Source organism: Prionailurus viverrinus, chromosome B1 (genome assembly GCF_022837055.1).
Source record: "Prionailurus viverrinus isolate Anna chromosome B1, UM_Priviv_1.0, whole genome shotgun sequence".
Lineage (NCBI taxonomy): Eukaryota > Metazoa > Chordata > Mammalia > Carnivora > Felidae > Prionailurus > Prionailurus viverrinus.
The window spans coordinates 51,277,845-51,300,083 of NC_062564.1; the positions used below are offsets into that span (position 1 = coordinate 51,277,845).

The 22,239-nt window shown below is 39.3% G+C and overlaps 1 protein-coding gene across 2 annotated transcripts in view; it reads left to right on the forward strand.

Moving 5' to 3' along the window:
• Nucleotides 1–22,239, forward strand: part of MSRA (methionine sulfoxide reductase A) — a 455,305-nt gene that overhangs the window by 295,953 nt on the left and 137,113 nt on the right. For both annotated transcript variants that reach the window (XM_047857420.1, XM_047857421.1), the window contains one exon: nucleotides 6,184–6,288. In XM_047857420.1, the coding sequence (XP_047713376.1) occupies nucleotides 6,184–6,288 (105 nt within the window). The remainder of the gene's footprint in view (nucleotides 1–6,183; nucleotides 6,289–22,239) is intronic.

The following is a 22,239-nucleotide window of genomic DNA, read 5'->3' on the forward strand; positions in this document are numbered from 1 at the left end:
GGGAAATAACAATAGAAATCTTATTTATGTATAGAGAGCTTTACTCTTCCCCAGTACTTTCCCACATATGACCTCATTTAATCCTGATGAGTCTTCTGTCACAGAGGTTATTTTTATTTCTATCCAAAAAAGAAGACTTGGGATCACAGTCAAAAAAGTGTCAAACTACTTGTTAGACCTATGGTCTAAATTACTTCTTGTGACTTTAATTCCAGTCTTTTCCCCTTCTACCCCAGCTGAGTAGAGAATAATTATAATAATACAACTTTTGATAATAAGACATAGAGAATTAGAGAGACTTACATCCTATGTGGAGGCATGTTCTAATTCCACATTTAGCAGATGAGGAGACTGAAGGAAGTTTCCTCAAGTAGATGAAGCAACTCAATAGATAAAAGGGCCTTCAAAAATGCATGTGGTCCCCTTAGGGAAGGCATGGCTCATATGCCATGGAGCTCTGATTTGAACCACCCTTTTCTTCTGTCCCTGGCCATGCCAAGGTCAGGCAGTTGCCACGTGGCTGACCCAGAATGGTAGCCCAGGCAGTGTGTGGCTCCTGAGTGGGGGCTCCCCACGAGCACACAGCACTGCCCTCTGCTACGCTCCCCCTGCCCTTGCATCTCACCAGCTTCCGGGCTGTCTCCTGTTTTTATCTACTGGGCAGACCACCTTCTTGCTCTCTCCTCCCTTTTTACTAGCCTGAGTATAGCAAAACAAATCACACTAACCTGGAAGAGTTGAAGATAATGTTTTCCCCATGGGATGGAAAGCCATGACATAGAACTTTGAAGACAGGCTAATTATCTTGGGATTCTCCTTTATAACACCTGGTTCACTTGGCTTCCACAGAGGTCTAGGTGACTGCAGAGTGCCTGATTTTTCAGCACCACTCCCCCCACTCCAAACATTCCTTTAGGTTTCTTCTGGGATCTTTTGTCTTATAAGGAATGACTGCCCATAACCTACTTCTCTGCATTCATTACTTTTCTTTGGGCTCATGAGGTAATGAAACACTGGGAAATGCTCAGAGAAGACATTAGTCCTTTTCATTTCAAGACATTTTTGAACAACAATGTTAGAACCCCTCTGATGCTGCTATGAATTGTTAACAAGCATGTTTGCACATCACATCTATCATGGTATTTGCACGATGTTATATGAAGAAACAGCTCAAAGTATTTTAAGATACAGCCTTTTATCTCTGGAAGCACCAGAAAGTATTTGCAGATTGGTCCCGGGAATCAAATTAGCCTAGCACATTGGTGAGTTCCTGGAGGCGTGGGCATTTCTGTAAGTGGTTCCTAGCCCCTTAATCCTTTTGATCATTTGCACTGTGTATTTTTACACAGACTCTTGTACTTTGGAGAAATAAAATAAAGAAACTTAAAGGTGAGTTTGATGAGGGCTTCTCCCCACTGTTTGTCAATGCAGATGGATCTTGAATTTTAATGGTAGCAGTTTCTTTTAAACCACCAAGCTTCTTTAAACCTCTCCACAAATAATGTCCGTGCTTAGATTATGTCTGAAAGTGTTTATGGAAATCTTTCCTGACCCCATATTCCTACCACAAAAGAAGGGCCTAATCCTGTAAAATAGTCTTGACAGCCTGGATGTCAATTACTCCACAGCTGTGATTTCTCATATAGGGCCACTGCCTATATGACATTTGCAGCCACTTGCTGACTTCAGCGGTCTATAGTCAGGAGCCTGGCTTACGGGCATAGAATGAGCACCTTACTAGATCCTCCTGCTTATTGGCTGTGGGATGTTGTGTGAGAAAACTTGTGGAGAGGACTTAGTTGTCTTACCTTTAAATGGGGACTGCATCTCTCTTATAAAATTGTTGTGAGACATATTTGTATGCCCATGTTTATAGCAGCATTATTCTCAGTAGCCAAAAGGTGGAAGCAACCCAAATGTCCATTGACAGATGAATGGATAAGTCAAATGTGGCATATCCATATACTGGAATATTACTCATTCTAAGAATGAGGGAGGAAATTCTGACACTTGCTGCAACATGGGTGAACCTTGAGGATTGTGCTAAGTGAAAATTGCACTTTTCTGAAGTGTCTAGAGTGGTCAAATTCACAGAAACAGAAGTGGAATGGTTGCCGGGGGTTGTGGGTAGGAGAGAAACGAGGAATTAGTGTTCAGCGGATACAGTTTCAGGCTTGCAAGGTGAAAGAAGTTCTGGAGATGGATGGTGGTTGACAGTAGCACATCGGTGTGAATGTAGTTTATGCCACCAAACTGTGCACATGAAAGATGGTTAAGATGGTAAAGTTTGCTGTGTGTATTTTCCACAATAGGAAGAACTCGGGAAAAAAACTTGTTATGAGCATTAAAGAAGGTCAAGTAGGTAAAGTGCCTACCGTTTTATCAGACTTCAGTGAAGGCAACACTTTTTACTAGGGTTAGGACATTGTATTGTAACGGTCACATGATACTTCACCATGAGGTTATACCATAATTGGTTTCTTTAAAAAAATTCTTTTAATGTTTATATATTTTTGAGAGAGACAGAGCATGAGCAGGGAGAGGGACAGAGAGAGAGGGAGACACAGAATCTGAAGCAGGCTCCAGGCTCTGAGCTGTCAGCACAGAGCCTGATGTGGGGCTCAAACTTAGGAACCAGGAGATCATGACCTGAGCTGAAGTCAGACACTTAACTGACTGAGCTACCCAGGTGCCCCAATTGGTTTCTTTTTTTATTTGACTTTTGGATATCTTATAGTACTCCAGCATTGTAATGATGGAGTAAAAAAAAATTTTTTTTTTGCATGTACATACCTTTTCCATTATTTGGGGTTGTATCTTTGAGATAGATTTTCTGTATCACTTAGTGGAGGTGAGTTAATCTTTGTGGCTCTTGATACATATGCCTGTGGGAGTTGGTCATTTATACTGTCACCAGCCAAGTAAAGATGCCAGTTTCATAGTCTCCTCATCAGCGCTAGTTACGCTTTTAAGCAGTTTTATAAAATGTAATGCGAGATGGTATGTTCATGTTTCAATATGCCTTTATTTGCTTTTATCACTAAAAATGTTGAGCATTTTTCAATCTTGACTTACATTTATTTCTTCTTACATGCACTGCCTGTTTACATCTTTTACCTGTATTTCTAGTGTGGTTTTCTATGCTTTTGTTACCAAATATATTTATCATAATTGTTACACATTGTTGCTACTTTTAATATTTAGAGAGTTTAATTTTTATTTAATTAGATCATTCACTTAAACATTTCAAAATACAAAATAATAATAAGATTTTCAAGTAGGATCAAAAGTGGTTTATAATAACATTATTATACTTAATGTATCTTCTTCCCATAATTCTCCCATAATTCTTTTCATATCTGTTTGTATAAAATCTGTCTTTTGCTTACTTACATGCCTATAGAATTTGAATTGAAATTATGTAAGATGACCAATTCATTTAAATATAAATACATTTTTATTTATTTATTTATTTATTTATTTATTTATTTATTTTTAAGTGTTTATTTATTTTTGAGAGGGAGAGAGAGCACAAGCAAGGGTAGGGCAGAGAGAGACAGAAGATCTAAAGTGGGCTCTGCATTGACAGCAGTGAGCCTGATGTGGGGCTTGAACCATGAACCATGAGATCACAGCCTGAGCTGAAGTTGGATGCTTAACTGACTGAGCCACTGAGGTGCCCCTAAATATCTTTTTAAAAAATAATAAGAAAAATAAAAATATAACCCAATATAAAAAGGATATTGCCAAAATCAGAGCAAATAAATTAAAGTTATTAATAAACACGACCTTTTTCTTTACCTTACTAATAATTAAATTCATTGAAAATAAACTGATATGGTACAATTGTCCAACTGGTAAGAGTTAAAAACATTATAATAGTGACTGAGACTGGCCTTGAAATATACTGCCAATAGGGAGAGAAAATTGGGTCAACTTTACTGAAGCATTTAAGCACTAGATATCAAGAAACTTAAAAATGTTTGTAAACATTGGTTTAGAAATCCCACTTATGTAACTGTGGCTTGAGACAGTCTTGGAAATGTGGAAAGATATTTATGTTGATAGATAAAAATAGGATTCAGTCTAAACTCCAATGACAGGGAGTGATTGAATAATAGTACAACCATCTTTGGAGTGTTATATAGTCATTATAATGGCTTTTTCTAAAAATTTTGGTGATATGGGGACAAACAATATGCTGGTATGCAAAAGAAAAGCATGATGACGAGATTACAATAAAGCAAATTGTACATGGTGTGGTGGTGTGTGTGTGTATGAGCACATGTGCACTTGTGTGTATTTGGTACATATCCAGAAAGAATTGTGTAAAAAATGTTGATAGTACTTATTTTATGTTGTCAGATTACAACATATTATTTTTTTTCTTTTTTATACTTCTGCACATTTTCTAAGCTTCATATTATTTGCAAATTATTATTTCTACCATCAGAAATAAATTTAAATATTAAAAAAAGATTAAAGATAATGAATAGATTTTTATTTTCTTTTTCTGGATTCATGTTCACTTTGCTTTCTTTGCTTTGTTTATTGGACAGAATCCTGGACAAAACACCAGAAGGTTTTTAGGTTATGGTCCAGAAACTCACTAGCTCTATGTGAATTTGGGGCAAATCTAACTTCTGTGTATCTCAGTTTTCCAATGGTAAAATGGTTAAGAATTAAGGTGAGATTAACAACCTATGGGCAAACACTTTGCAAACTAAGTTGCAAGTTCAAGGGATTCCTGGACCACTGTGTGGTCTGAGAATTTGTTAGGACTCAGAGAACTCACTGAGAACAGTTATCCTCAGAGTTACAGTTTATTATAGGGGAAGGGTATGGATCAAAATCAGCCAAAGGAGGAGATGCATAGGGCAGGGTCTAGAAGGATTCCAGTGCAAAGTTTCTGTGTTATCTTCCGTGCAGTCAGGATGTATTACCCTCCTGGCATCCATGTGTGACAGTATGCAAAAAGTATTGCCAACCAGGAAGCTCACCCATGCTTTGATGTCCAGAGTTGTTATTGGGGCTTTTTTACACAGGCATGATTGATTGATTGCCCACAAGGTTGAATTCTGTCTCTGGGTCAGCTGATGCTGTGTTACCCAAAGACCCTACTCTCGGCACAAGGTTGGTCTGTCTGGCATGACCAGCCCTGAACCTAACTAACACTGTTGGGTATGGCCAACCCTACCCTATGATTCAAAGTGGCCAGCTCCCACCCTAGGACTGTTGGTGTGGCCGGCGCCACTTTAAAGAAGGACATTCCTATCAGGTATGACATAAATTACCTTCCAGAGGCCAAGGCTAAGGCCAGATATCTCTTTGGGCAAAGCTAAATTCTTAACTATGCATAAGGTGACTGGAAAAAGATGGAAAACAAATTTAAATATAGAAATGATGTGTATGGAGGCTTCTATCACTTACTACACTCTAACACCGTAAAATAAGGCAGGGTATGAATTCTATAGATACAAGTGCAAATACCCACTTCCCTGATCTACAGAACCTTGGGGACCACCTCTGAGAATGTGCATGCTAACAGAGACACATTTGCTGCAGTGGTTGTTTACCACGAGACGAATTAGACTGAGAAAACACTTACCACCCCGCTGGGTATGTGAACCTGACCCTTGCCTCTGTGTTAACAGCACAGCAAATATGTCCCCCCATTAACGAATTTATCTGATGCAATATAAGCCTGCTTGTTACAGGTTTCTTGATCTGGCACCATCTCATTCTGTTAGTGCAGCAAAACTTACTGCATATAGCACAGTGTGGTGATGATAAAAATAAATTGGCTCATTCCCCTCACAGAGTTTCAAACCATGAGCACTATGTCAGATTGGATGCATAAGGTTTGATAAGAGTGAGATTAAAAAAAAAAGAAAAGAAAACCCAAGTTTGTTTTCTCATGAAATTAAAAAAAATAATTAGAGCACAATGACAAGAAGTCATCATCCTCAGGAAGCTTGCCAGAGGACAACTGTGTGCTCTTATGGAGAAAGAACCAGTGACAGACTTACTATGAAACCATTCGCTAATGTAGTTATGCTCCCACCCTTCCTTCGGAGGAGGGAAGAATTTTAGCCCTTGTCTGGTGATTTTTTTGGAAATGAGTAACTTGTAGTAAATTGGTGTTGTCAGTAAATTTTGGTTGTATGCTCTGTTTCTTTCAAGGAAAAACTGGCCATGCAGAAGTAGTCCGAGTGGTGTACCAGCCAGAACGCATCAGCTTTGAGGAACTGCTCAAGGTCTTCTGGGAGAATCATGACCCGACCCAAGGTAGATGAGTGAGCCAGTATTTAATTATCTTACTAATTACAGCTGGGATAATTAGTGTTTGAGCTGCATGGAAGAGATGAACCTTGAAATCACACAGGAGCTCAAGAATATGATTGCAGACATTTATTGACGGAGAAGAGGAGGGGCTGGGGAGCAACCGGGGGGAGAGAATAAAGGCACAGCCATAGTCTGCACTCCTCCCCCCTTTACAGCTGTCAGGGGTGGGAAAATTCCCACAGAGAAAGACGCCAGACAATAGAGATTCGTTCACCTTTGATTATTGCATTATTCCTCCTTAATGCAGTCTTTTGTCTACAAAATTAAAGTGTCTTTCTAGCAGCTCCAAAGTTTTCCTGATTTATGGTTCCTTTATTTCCCTGAATTTAGCCTTTCTCATCTTTTGACATTATCAGGCTCTTTTTTTTTTTAAATGTCTGTGGGTGATAAAAAAAAAAAGAACATAAAGGTAAAATGCAATATTCAATGGGTCCACAATGCTTAGGTTATTTACATATTTCATTTGTCTTCTTTGAGATTTGTTATATGGAGACATTAATATGTTTGGGCTATAAACAATGGTGGCCAGAAATTTTATTTGAATGCACACACAAGCAAAAATCCCCTGTTGGCAAATATCATTTGTAATATTCAATAATGAAGCAATTTCCAGATTTCATCCTAACAGCCTTACAAGCACTGCCTTGCCAATATGATGATCTGATATTATGAGGCTTATGAACTGAAAAGTCCTATATAATAGATGTGATTTTCACAAACCCTGTTCATTTAGCAATCAGTCTATTTAACAAAAATATTTTCCCTTTGGTGTCAGGTTTTTGTGTAGCGGGTATGCTATGTTGGCTGTTTCTGAAGAAGGGATCTGTTTTTCCAAATGTGCATTGTGCTTTGTGGTGGAATTTTAATATGACCCCAGCAGCACAGGATGGTGGGCCCTGAGTTCTGGTTCTAAGAACCATTCAGTGCCTGGGTGATTTGCTAGAGGGCAAAAGTCAGAGCTAAGTGTAGTAAAATGATAAATAAGCCAGGGTACTGCACGTACAGGATCCAGACAAACCCATCAGGGTGGGTGAAGGCCTAGGAAGGAAGCCAGGAGCAGGAGTTCCATTATAGTGAAGTCTGGTTTGACATAGGGGGATGAGTCCCTAGCAGTAGAGGGATAAGGTATGGGGCAGGGGAGGTAGAAGACTAGTAGGGCAAGAATACTATAATGAGAAGATTCAGATGTCACCCTGGTCTGGACTACTAGACTGGCCTATCATATGAGAAAGGCAGGTCTGACAAACTCAGTCTTGGCTCAAGCAGGAGGCTCTGACAATGAGCATCATAAACAAGAGTGATGATGGCTAAGAGCTTGTGCTGGTGGGCCTTTGATCCAGGTGGAGCAGGCATTTGGCTCTCAAAGCCAAGGGTCATAGCAGATGCTGAGAGCTCCAAAATTCTCAATGAAGATACACATTAGGAGCCCAGGCAAGCCTGAAGTCATGTAGGAGACAGGATCCCCACAGGCTTACAAGGTTAGGTACATGGCCTTTGGCCTGGCCATCCATAATGTCCTGTCCTGATAGAATCACTTTATGCTTAGCCCTGGCAAGATTTCAGAGGGTGAAGTCTGTCATGCACTTCTCTCTCCTTTCTTCTCTTAACTTCTTACCTATTTTATCACATCTTTACCAGCACACCTCAGTTAATTATATCACTAGTACTGGCCCCTAAATCTTAGAGGGAATTCTACTTTTAAAAGAACCTTAAAAGAACCTCTTGTTCTCCCCATCCCACATATCAAATTTGTCTCAACTGTACTTCAGCCCTCTTTCAAATTCTTTGTTTGCTGTGTATTCTATTGTTTGCTAATAACAAGGTACCACAGATCCGGTGGCTTAAACAACAGTAATTTATTTTCTCACATTTGAAGAGGCTAGAAGTCTGAGAGGAAGGGGTCGGCAGGGTTGGATTCTTCTGAGGCTTCTCTCCTTGGCTTGTAGATGTCTGTGTTCTCCCTGGGTCCTCACATGGTCTTCCTTTCACATGTGTCTTTGTCCTAATCTCTTCCTATAAAGACACTGTCATGTTAGATTAGAGCCTACCCAAATGACCTGATTTAATCTTAATCTTTAAAGACCGTCTCCAAGTAAAATTATATTCTGAGGTACTAGAGTTTAGGGCTTCAACATATGAATTTGGGAAAGATATAATTCAGCCCATGACACTGTTCCATAAAGTATAGCTTGGTATACTATTCTTCCAGAGGTATTTTGATTCTAACAGAGGGTTTGTAGATTCATAGACTAGAAGGGATGCTAGAGGTCATCTGGTTAATCTTCAGCTTCAATTCTGTAAGTCAAAAGATGAAATTGCTACTGACAGCGTTCACAGACAATAGGATTTGATTGTTGAGTACATATTTTTTTCACTGATATTTTAGAAAAATTATGCATGGACAGGAATAGTTTTTCTACCCTCACATATGTCTGTTTCTACTTACAATATTGCTTGATGCAGTATATATAGTCACAGGTATTAAATTGCAAGATATCTGATCTTCCCACATTATTACTAGGATTACTTTTGTTGGATAGTTTGATGTAATGGGCCATGGTAACAATCTTTTTCTGTATTCCAGAGTTTCCCATGACACTTCTGGAAATAGGGTGAAAGGAGTGATCACATGACCCAGGCCTGGCCAGTCACAGTATCTTTTTCTATTGCCAACAGTGTTTGATTCAGGGAATGGGCATGGGACCCAAGCATGACCAGTTGGATCCCTTCTCTGGGACTGTTGTGTGAGAGAAAAAGGTGTTCTCCCTTTTCTGGGGAGGTGGAGGTGCTCTGTATGTGGAAAGAGCTTGTCCACAGAAGAAGCAAGGGAGGAAGATGGGAAGAGACACTGAGAGACAAGAGATAGGAAGAGAGAACCTTCAGGAGACTGAGGTCCTCTCAGCTATGAGAGCTGCTAGGTACCTACCCTCCATCTCCATCTTTTTTTAACTTAAGCTAGTTTGTTGGGTTTCTACTACTTGCCACAACAACAACCACAAAAATTACTGCTTCACCACTCATTCAACTTAATCATTGTGCTTATTATATCCAGCCATTGTTAGTTAACCATGTTCATGGTCAACCATGACCTCTATAAATTAGAGGTTTAAAGCCATTTGGTTAATAATTTTGTCATTGATTCAGACATGAAGTGGAGGACATTAAAGATTGTTTTCTCAGTACCTGTTGGTGGTTTGATTCTGGGGTTCCTTGGTAATTCAGATTGAAGAATTGGGGTTTAAGATTTGAGATACATGGCTTGAATATATACCAAATCATCTCAATGTTTCTAAACTGCTATGAAAGACTATCAGTCATTAATGACATTCATCTTGTATCTACTCTGTTTGCCAGGCACTTTGTTAGGTGGTGCTAAATCACCAAGTTGTCTATAAAATGCAGCAGTATCCAGCCTCTTGGCTAATGCATAGAGAAAATAGATTTCTATAGGCAGAAAATAGTTTAATCTGAATGTACCGAGATCAAATGAGCATTCAGATAAATGTGTGTAAGACCAAAATATTAACCTGAAATCATTAAAACAAGTATATGCTAACATTGGAACTTTAAAAGCCAAAACATAAATTCAGAAGCAAGCCGGTGTCAATGAATTTAATATTCCCAGGGAACCCAGAGGATCCAAAACATGTAGTCACATGTACTTTTTCTGAGGTAAGAATTTGAAGCCCACTCCCTGAAGGATGGTCACAAAGCAGGTGAACTTGGCCATCTGAATACAACTTCTGAATTCTCTGCTTAAAGTCACATGGTGACTCCTGTCACTTTTCCTAGTGCAAAGTGGCCCAGAAAAGAGAACCACCCAGTAGAACAGAGGAGGGACAGAGAGAAGTGTAAGACTGACTGGTGTTACTCGGAAAGTGGATGTTTCAGAAGACAGCAGCATGTTGGCTTTGGAGAGACTCTCATTGATAAAGCAATAGCCAAGTCTAGGTTGTTTTCTGAAACAGGAGTGATTCTTAAAACTGTGTAAGGAATACTCTTGCCTATGCCAGAGTTGCTTACCAGCAAAAAGACAAAACTTGAGTAAAGTTGAGAAGACATTGACCTTTGATGTGAAGATATGCTCAGGAAACACATGATTCTCAACAGTAATATGGCTCAAGAGAAATGTGTTTTAATTAGCATGCTTGAAGACTTCAGTACTTTGCTTATAGAGTCATTAAACATTTGAAGGAGTCACTTAAATTTTTTAGGTATGATTTGCTTCATTTTGTGAGAGAAGAAATATCCTAGAATAATATGTGCAAATGTGGAGACTCTTGCTAATGTTCAGGGTTTACTATGGTAGCAATGGCATGAGTTTAAGTGTAAAGTCCCTTTCAATTAAATTAGATCTTCATGGCATACGCCAGACAGAAAAAATCCTTCAAGGTACTGAAGCAGCTCTCACGGTATCTGCCCTAATGGCAAGAAAGAACTTCCCATGGTCTGCATTTGGAAGGGAGCAGAGCTGGAAAGAGAACCATCAGAAAGTGCAGGCTTTTCAAGGTACAGGTGGGGCCAGAGACCTGCTATTTCACAGCCAATAGGCAGTGGGTCCTGAGAGAGTGCTACTCAGTGGATTAGCTTCAAGTGAAGTAACAGACCTAATAGCATCATTATACGTTTGGCCAGTAATTGGAATAGTCTTTTCTCTTAATTTACCAATTACCACAAAATCTCTATTTTGCCGAAGCACTCAGATACCACCGTTTAAGCTAATATGACTTGTTCCGGCATTCTGTCTTACTCATGAGACAAATATGGTCCCTCCAGGTTTCTAAGGATAGACTGGAACATGCTCATTCCTGACTGTGTGATCTCCAAACCCCCCAGTCTCCAGGAAACATGGCAGAGCCTGAGATTTAGGAGATTTGGGGTCTGGGCCCACCTCGCCCCTTCCTAACTGTGTGACCTTAGCCAAGACACTTTATTCAGTCCGAGCCCTCTATTTTCTAATCTGTCAGAAGGGGATATTAATGTCTATACTGCATGGGTCATAGGTTGTCATAAGTGTTAAATGAAATAATGTGAAAATAACTTGAAAACGGTCAAGTACCGTGCAAGTGCCAGGCATTGTCCCTGTGTCCTCCTCAATACAATACAGTTTCACTGGGTTTATTTATTTTTATATCTACAATTTCTGCGGGAAAATATTTACCCTCTGCCTACAAAATTGTGGGTTTTCTACCCACAAACTTTCTTTTGTCCTTCCTGTTAGTTGAAAAGATTTCAGCATTGTTGATGTTGTCATTCTGTGATGAAACGGCTGCGGTTGCTGCTGCTGGGGGTGGTGGCTGTGAGGCTGATGGACAGGTGGCTCTTTAGCTTTGCTACTGACACAGTCATCCAAAGAAGCAGATCACATCCCAGCCTCTCATGCTTGATCTGTTTCCTGCCTGGTACCCTCTGTGCATCAGTTACACCATTTCAGCCCTGTTCCTGCACCGACCCATACCTTGGGCCAAGCCACAAGGACACGGGCACAGAATGTAGAGATTTCAACTTCGTCTCACTTGATCCCCCAAGTCTGACTTCTCGGTCCCAACCTGTTTTATTCTCCTCAATCCTGGGAGAAGGGATAGCAACATTTTCTAAGCACCTTTTATGGGCCAGTCTTAGTGATAGATGTTTTATATTTATAATTTCATTTAATCCTTACCACAGCCTTAGGAAGTGGGGTTCATTGAAACCCCATTAACTGAAGAGAAGAAATAAGGTTCCACACAACAATCTTGTTTGGTATTGATGGCAGTATTTGGACTCGGCTCTGTCAAGTCAAGGCTTGACAAGCTCAAGGCTGTTTTCTTTCCCCTTTACCAGAGGGGTCCAGACTTCCAGACTAGGGGAAATTCTTCCAAGGACAAATGATTTTATGGATCCCCTCTCCCCATGTGATCTAGTTGTGTTCTTAGTAACCTTTTTAAAGCAAATATGTTAAGATGCCACTATGAAGTTAATTACACTTTAAATTGAATGCTTATTTTATTAACCACCACAATATCACATACCTCTGGAAAATAGAAATGCCCACACACATAATGCATTCTACAGACTCCAGGCAATGCCTGCTGCATGGTTGGATTTACAGACTTCTTGTAGTAGCTCCAAGCCTTCTCAGAGGACTGTGGCTATAGGTGGAAGCTCCTCCAATGTGCTCCTGAGGGAGCAGTGGCCCTTCTGCAGATGCCTGCTGGCTGAGACTGCTCATTGACCCCAGTATCAGTTTCCCCACTTCTGTAGGATTGTAATTTTAACTAGATTGGTAGCACCAATTGAAACTAAATTTCTCAGACTCCTTATGGCTAAGTATGGCCACATGTCAGAATTCTGACTATCAGGGAATGAGCACACATGATGGTTGCAACTTCTGGGTTGTATGTACTTAGAGCAAGGAGTATTCTCTTGCTCTTCCTTCCTTCCTACAAGTTGCCTCTAAAGGTAGTGGTGAACCAGCCTGGAGCATGTGGATGGGGGTCTCACCCTTGTAATGGAGGCACTACAAACTAGAATGCTCCAGAGTCACTATTCCAGGCTGAACTGTGTGTAAGAGCTATCTTCTTTAACCAATTGTTATTTTGGTTCAGTTAGGCTTTCCCCACCCTCCCCCCCCCCCAACATTTTCTACAACAGCTGAACTTATATCTTTACTAAAATAGCCTTCAACTAGAAGCTGGTGATGAACTCCCAGTCACTCTTCTGAAGATCTTAATTAAAATGTTTCCTTAATTAAAGCATCATTAATTAAATCTGTTAAGGGTATGGACCCTAGGGTTAGAGAAGATATGGCTTTAACCAGGTCTGCTGTGAACTAGCTGCATGACCTGGGGAAGTTACAGCACATCACCAAGTCTCATTTCTCTCTGTCTTTACTTGAACTCCTGGGTCTGAACTATCATTATCTCTCATCTGGCTGCTACACTAGACTCCTGACTGGCCTGTCTTGCCCTTTCCCAATCCAGTCTCCTTAATGACCTGTTAAAAACACATTACAGAGTATGTCCGTCTTCTGCTTAAAGCACTGCGCTGGTTGTCCATTTTGGGGTAGGATAATATACAGTCTCTTTACAATGGTCAACCTGACCTGGGATTAACTGATTGGCACTCACTTGTGCAACCTCAGCACCTGCACTTCCATGTAGCTCCCTGCCTCACCCCCGCATCCTATTCCACTGCATGTCTGGTGCTGTGCCCTCCTTCACTCCATTCCTGGAAGACTCAAGTGTTTTCTTGCCCCGAGGCCTGTACCTACTGCTCACAGTCTGCCCACAGCTCTAGGCATGACTGGCTCCTTCCTTTTCTCCAGCTTAAAGTGTCATATCCTCAGAGAGGTCTTCCCTGACCCACTCTAACTGAAGTAGTACCCCAAGCCCTCACTCCCAGGTTTCGCTTGCCTCCCTAACATTTGTCACAAGGTGTGGTGATCTAACTGTTCACTTGTTTACAAACAATCTCCTCCTCTAGAAAGTAAGCTTCACCTGAAATATTTTGTCATTGAACAAATGGATGAAAACCTCCATTTTCCCATCTATAGAACAGTTCTTACCCCGTAAATGTGTGTTGGGATGTATGAGGAAATGAAGTCTGTTGTGTGGAGGCCAGGGCTAAGCAGAGTAAGCATGTCATAGTTAATAGCCACCTACTCACCCTGCCTACATAAGAGCCATTTCACCAGTTTTTGTTTGCCTTGCTCCTTCCTGAACCCCAGTATTCCTCCAGTTTTTGTCTATCATTTTTCCCTCAGCTTATGTTCTGAATATCTTTGATCATTTCCTGTGCTTGGTTCATACCCTTTATGCTCAATCAACTTCTCAATACCCCTTTCCCTCCCACACCCACTCTCCCCTTCCTGCAGTGAGTCCCCACTTGTCCTCAGAAAGCTTTGTCTAATTCTCCCCAGTTGGCCATACTGTCTATGGTATTAGGCTTCATGGGGCCCCAGGACTACACACCCTGGGCCTGCTGCTTAGCCCTCAGAGTCATGAGTAGGGGATTAATGGGACTCTTCAGCCCATGGTTAGAACTAGCGACGCCCACCCCCCACCAAAGACTCTTTTCCATTCAGTGACCTTGCCCTCCCTCCCCACTCCATGTTCCAACACACTCACCATGAAACACTACTTTAGGTGGGTTATTCCCAAGAAGCCCGAGAATTGTGGGTGGGGTTGGTCCATTCCATCTTCAGCAGGTTTGCTTCATAGCCTCCTTCCAGGTGTATGGTAGAGAAGAAGCCTCCTCATGCTGTGTAGTGGGAAACATTGATTGCAGAGAGAAGAAAATCTTATTTCCTTCTGTTTCTCATCAAGTTGGCAATTACGTGCTGGTGTTCATACATTTGAACTTGCCAAATTAATATCTGAACTTGGTTGTGCTGACCCTTTTAAGTTAGTTTTTTTTTAAATAAGTCACCAGTTTTGAAGGACTCTTCTTTTTTTAGACCATGCACAAGGAATCTATCATCTGCAAATAATTAGACAGTGGGAATTATATTGTATTGCTAATGAGCAGATGTGCATACTTATAGTGGAGGAACAGCTGCACACATATAAAATGCAAAAACGACCCAAACCCAGCATTATGAATTCTGAAAGGGATTTCATTCTTTTAAGAATTTCAGAAACAGAGAAAAATGAAACAAAGCATTTAACTGATATTTTTCTTTATTAATTGTTCTTTCAATCGTACTTTTCCTTGCATAACATTATCGTACATGTACATTGTATCTTTGCTATTTGCAAATGTGCTATTTGCACTTTTAAATCCCTCTCTCATGTAATACTATAGAGCTTATATTTAACATTTTTCCTTTGCTTTCTAGTTCTGTAAGGGTTTGGTGCCTCCACATTGAAGAAAAGACTCTTCCTGGGTGTTTTTTCTGGGCTGGGCATTGTGCTAGGCACTTGAATGCTTGTGATCCCGACCTGTGAGTAGGTGGCTTTAGACCCATTTTACAGATGAATAAATAGGCCCAGAGAGGTGAAGAGATTTGTTACAAGGAAGCTATTGTATGTGACAGAGCCGGGATTTGGACCTAAGGGCTTACTTAATTCAAAACCTTATTTTCTTTCCATTGTATGGTCCACGGTCCCACATTGTTAAACATTAGTATATGAGGCTATCAGCCAACAGAAAACACAGCGCACTATGAAAACAGCAGTGCATTATTCAGTGAGAAGTTTCTGTCCTCATGAGCTCCTTGTAATATCCATTACATTTATATAATCTTGTTAAGCAAATGCAAGATGAAGGAGTTCAAATAGTTTGGCTTTTGAAAACTTGCAGCTCTGAAGAATTCCACATATTTTAGACAGAAATAGTTAGGTCATTTAAAATTTGAATAAATTGCTGAAATTGTATAAAATCAATAAAAAGAAATGAACTCAGAAGAATTACATTACTTCATATGAAAGAGAAATTCGAAAAGAGAAAAATCAGTGCTCAGCTAACATTGGCAGGAATTAGAATTTCCAAGTTCTGGTAGTAGCAGGCTAGGTTATTCAGATCAACCCTTTCACTGAAAGCAACTCAAAATTTTGGGTGAGATAATAAAGACATATTTAAAACATTACATCAAAGATGTAATTCCTAATTATTAGGAATTACCAGGTTAAAATTGAAGGGAACACAGGGACCCAGACAGATAAGCAGAGGAGTGAAATTTCTCTGAGGGAATTTGCGAATCCCAGAAAAGTTGTTTTGAGGACCTCATTGAGGATGTAGAGGATGTGGCCAGCACAGTTAAAGGACTTGACCTAATGGATATATGTAAAACATCATACCTACATCTGGGCACTGCACCTTCTTAATTACACATAAAACATATATTAGGCCATAAAGGCTCAAACCTTTCAAAGGGATTAAAATCCTATAGATTGTTTCTCTTACCATAATGTAATTATGTTAGAAAGCAATAGCTAAAAGATATCTAGAAATCCCTTTTATGTTAGAAAATAAGAGATTCTCTAAATATCTTCTGGGCCAAAGATAAATGGTAATGGAAATTAGAAATTATTATGAACTGACCAGTGATTAGAATACTACACATAGAAACTTATAGGGCATAGCTAAAGCAGTTCCTAGAGAATATTGAGGCTTAATTCATATACTAGAAGAGAAGGACTGAGCTAAGCATCCATCTCCAGAACTTAGAAAATCAACCACAAAATAAACCAAACAATGAAGAAGAAAGAAATAATAAAGACCAGAAATAAATTAAATGGAAAGTAAACAAGTAGTAGAGAGGATTAATAAAGCTGAAAATTGGTATTTCAAAATGGCTAATAAAATTGATAAAACTTTGGTAAGTTGATCGAGAAAAAAGTAAGAAGACACAAATATCCAATATCAGGAATAAGAAATGCTCACTACAGATGAGCAACCTTATGTCAATAAACTTGAAAAGTTAGATAAAACAAATTTCTTAAAAATATAACTTGAAGCTGAATAGATCTATAGTCGTTAAGAATTTGAATCAGTATTTAAAAAGCTTCTCATAAAAAAAAGTTCACATGGCTTCATTAATGAGTTCTACCAACATTTGTTGTTGCTGTTGTTGTTGTTGTTGTTGATTTTTGAGAGAGAGAGAGAGATACAGAGCATGAGCAGGGGAGGGGCAGAGAGAGAGGGAGAAAAAGAATCCAAAGCAGACTCCAGTCTCCGAGCTGTCAGCACAGAGCCCGATGCGAGGCTCAAACCCACAAACCGTGAGATCATGACCTGAACCAAAGTCAGATGCTTAACTGACTGAGCCACCCAGGTGCCCCAAGTTCTACGAACATTTAAGGAAAAGATTATTGCAATCTTCCACACACTCTTCTAGAAATTAAAAAAATGATGTGAGAAAAGAAATGAACTCATATGCATAAATCTTAAAGTATTAGTATACCAAGTTTAGTAATATATGCAAAGTGTGTGTGTGTATAAATATATATATATATATATATATATATATACACACACACATGTATATAGGTATATATGTGTGTATATATATATATATATATGTATATATATATCACGACCAGTTCCTTCAAGGAGTGCAGGGTTAATTTAGCATTTTAACATCAGCAAATACAATTTACAACATTAATAGATTAAAAGAAAAAATCATATGATTATCAAAATAGATATAGAAAAGGTAGTTAATATAATTTAATATTCATAAATGACTAATATATCATAAAAGATAATTTTCTTAGTGTGATAAAGAGTATGTACAAAAGCCTGCAGTAACATACTTAATAGTGAAACACTGACAAGCTACAACAATGTCATTACAGCTTCTAAACAGCATTGTAGGGGGGGGTTCTGGCTTATGCAGTAAGTCAAGGAAAGAAACAAAATGCATGTATGATGGCTGAAAAATGTGGCAGATACCTATTTGCCCTTCCTCACCTGGACACATTTTCCATCCTCCCTTGTCATGGCCACATGACTGAGTTCTGGCCAATGCAGTGTGGACAGAAATGACATATGCTACTTCTAGGCCTGGCCCGTTAACACCTCCTGCATGATCTTTCAACTTTTCACCTGTGTGCCCCTGAATGTAAATGCCAAGGGAAACCTTTGTAACAACATACTGAAGATGATTAAGCTTTGGTGAGCCTAGGTCTCTGAGGAGTTCATGAAATAAAACTGTTCTGAACTCTTTTTACTAACTGGACATCACATGATCAAGAAATAAACTTCTAGTAAGTTGTTACTAGAATTTCAAGGTTTATTTATTTACTAGTAATTGGCACATTGAAGTAGAATGCTACCAAAATTTAAAGAAATGTGGCATTAGCTTGGTGGTTGGGCAGCTAGAAGATACAATATCTAGTCTTGCTTATGGTTTGTGAAGATTTCACTTGTCTACAAATTATTTTATAAATTCAGTGCAAACCCAAATGAATGCATTTGCATGGATCTTCAAAGCTGATTCTGAAGTTTACATGAAAATGCAAAAAACTCATGAAAAGTAAAGGATACTCTTACATAAGAACAAGAGAATGAAAGGACTTATTCTTCTACGCATCAAGACTTATTATAAAGCAATAGTTATTAAAACAGTGTGAAATTTATGTAGGGACAGATGACTAGGCCAATGCCATGGAATGGAGAATCAGAAACAGACCCACAAATATATAGATATGACAGATGACACACTTGGCATTTTAGGGAACAGGAAAAGAGCGACTTTTTAATAGTGGTGAGATGATTTGGGTTTTCATATGGGAAAGCATGCAATTGGATTTCTACCTTGTATCATCGCAAAAGTCAACTCTGAATGGATTAAAGAGCTAACTAAAAACAAAACTACAAAACTAATATTCTAATATTTCTAATATTATTATCATATCACCTTGGGTTTAAGAAACGTTTCTCTTTTTTTTTTGTTTCAAGTTTTTATTTAAATTCCACTTAGTTAACATATAGTGTAATATTAATTTCAGGAGTAGAATTTAATGATTCATCAGTTCCATATAACACCCTGTGCTCATCACAAGTGCCCTCCTTAATACCTATCGCCTACTTAGTCCATACCCCGCCCACCTTCCCTCCAGCAACCCTCATCTTGTTCTCTATAGTTATGGCTTGCCTCTCTCTTTTCCCCTTATGTTCATCTGTTTTGTTTCTTAAGTTCCACATATGAGTGGAAACATATGGTATTTGTCTTTCTGACTTTTTTTTTTATCCCTGACTTATTTTGTGAAGCATATTACATTGTACTTCCATCCACATCATTGCAAATGGCAAGCTTTCACTCTTTTTTGATGGCTGAGTAGTATTCCATTTGTGTGTGTGTGTGTGTGTGTGTGTGTGTGTGTGTGTGTGTGTGTATGTGTACACCACAACTTCTTTACCCATTTATCAGTTGATGGACATTTGAGCTCTTTCCATAATTTGGCTATTGTTTTTTTAATTAATTAATTTTATTTTATTTTTAAAATTTTGTAATTTATAATTTGGCTATTGTTGATAATGCTGCTATAAACATCAGGTGCATGTGCCCCTTCAAATCAGTAGCTTTGTATCCTTTGGGTAAATACCTAGTAGTGCAGTTGGTGGGTCATAGGGTAGTTCTTTTTTGAGCTTTTTGAGGAATCTCTGAACTGTTTTCCAGAGTGGCTGCACCAGTTTGCATTCCCACCAACAGTGTAAGAGGGTTCTCCTTTCTCTGCATCCTCACCAACATCTGTTGTTTCCTGAGTTGTTAATTTTAGCCATTTTGACAGGTGTGAGGTGGTATCTTATTGTAGTTTTGATTTGTGTTTCCCTGATGATGAGAGATGTTGAGCATTTTTTCATGTGTCTGTTGGCCATCTGTAGATCTTTGGAAAAATGTCTATCCATGTCTTCTGCCTATTTCTTCACTGGATTATTTGTTTTTTGGGTGTTGAGTTTGGTAAGTTCTTTATATATTTTGGATACAAACCCTTTATCAGTTATGTCATTTTGCAAATGTTTTCTCCCATTCTGAGGTTGTCTTTTAGTTTTACTGATTGTTTCCTTCGCTGTGCAGAAGCTTTTTATCTTGTTGACTTCATAATAAATGAGAGGTGGTTCAAGACGGTGGCATAGGAAATTCTTGCAGTCACTTCCCACAGACACACCAAATACACAGTTATATATGGGGCAATTCTGTTTTAAAAGAAACTGAAAACTAGCTGAACAGCTATTTCATAGCAAAGGATCAAAGGCCACATCAAGGTGTGTAGGAAAGGCAGATATGTAGTCTCACCCCAAACCCCAAACTGGTCCAGGGACACAGTATTGAGAAAGGTCCCATAAATATGGAACTCCTCCCTGAGGAGCAGGGGGCTTGTGCCTCACGTGAAGGACCTGCACTAGAGAGATGGGCCACAAAAACTTCTGGCTTTGATAACCAGTGGGGCTTACATCCAGGAGAAACAGAGGGCTATAGAGATTGGAGGTTCTCCTCTTAAATGACTTGCTCACAAACTTACTCACTTTGGGACCACTTCAAAGACAGCAGTTTGGAAAGATCCTAGACCATACGTGAAGGAGATGCATTTGCTAATCTTAAGGTGTCTTTTGAGGGGCAGAAGTCTTTTGGGGCCTGCTGCAGGGACAGAGGTGCCATTGGATACCATTTTAGCACTCTCACTCTATCCTTCTAGCACCTGCCTGCTGAGCTGCTGCTGGGCCCCACCAGAGGTTGTAGGTGAGCACCCTCTGCTCCTGCATTGTTGGAGCAGCCCTGCCCCTTCACGCCACCACCTTGGCCTGCCTGAGGTGGGGAGCAATGGCTACCCTCCTTGGTGCTGCTGTAGCCCTGCAGATGCAGTGGGCAAGCACCCTGCATCCCTACAGTCCCCCAGACTAGCAGGTTCATGTAGCCCACAGGGATGTTCAGTGAGTAGTGGGTTCTGGTGGCCAGAGGGGGTTGCTGTTCTGGGCCCCACAGGTCTGAAACAGTCAGAAAGTTTGAGAGACAGTCAACAATTAGGGCAAGGTTAAAGGATAAGGCCACCCCTTAGAGACGTGGGGGGGGGGGTAACTGTTTCATGTAACACATAGAAACAAACAGAATCAAGCAAAATAAGGAAACAGAGGAATATGTTCCAATGAAAGAACAAGGTAAAACCCCAGGAAAAGACCTTAATGAAACAGAGAAGAGTAATAAATACCTAATAAAGTAATGTTATAAAAATGTTAACCAAACTCAGGGGAAGAATGGATGAGAATTGAAAAGACTTCCACAAAGAAATTGAAAATATAAGAAAGTGCCAAACAGAAGTCACAGAACTGAAGTTCATAATAACCGAACTTAAAAATTCACTAGAGAGGTTCAACAGTAGACTAGCTGAAGCAGACTAGATGAATCAGTAATCTGGAAGACAGGGTAGTGGAACTTACCCAAACAGAGCAGCAAAAAGAAAAAAGAATTTTAAAAGTGAAGATAGCTTAAGGGATCTATGGGACAATTTCAAGTGGAATAAGATTCACACTGTAGGGGTCCCAGAAGGAGAAGAGAAAGGGGCAGAAAACTTACTTGAATAAATAATGGCTGAAAACTTTCTACCCTAGAAGTAAAATGAATATTATTTGTGGACGAATTTTATATATGGAAAGCCCTAAAGCCTCCACCAAAAAAAACTGTTAGAACTAATAAATGAACGCAGTAAAGTTGCATGCTACAAAATCAATGTGGAAAAATAGGTTGCAATTTTATACACTAACAAGTAACAAAAAGAGAAATTAGGAAAACAATTCCATTTACAATTGCATCAAAAAGAATAAAATAACCTAGGAATGAACTTAACCAAGGAGATGGAAGACCTGTCCACTGAAAACTACAACACATTGGTGAAAGATATTGACGAAGACATAAATAAATGGAAAGATATTCCATATTCATGGAATAGAAGAGTTGAATTTATTGAAATGTCCATATTACCCAAAGAAATCTACAGATTCAGTGCAATCCCTATTAAAATATCAATGGCATTTTTCACAGAAATGGAACAATCAATCCTAAGACTTGTATGGAACCACAAAAAAAATCCCAAATACCCAAACCAGTCTTGAGAAAGAAGAACAAAGGTGAAGGCATCACACTCCCTAATTTCAAACTATGTTACAAAGCCATAGTAATCAAAACACTATGCTATTGGCATAAAAACAAACATATAGATCACGAGAACAGAATAGAGAGCCCAGAAATAATCCCATATATGTGTGGCCAATTAATTTATGACAAAGAAGGCAAAAATATACAATGTGGAAAGGATAGTCTCTTCAATAAATGGTGTTGAGAACACTGGGAAGCCACATGCAGAATAATGAAACTGGACCACTGTCTTACACCATTTATAAAAATTAACTCAAAATGGATTAATGACATGAATACAAGACCAGAAACCATACAACTCATAGAAGAAACATAGG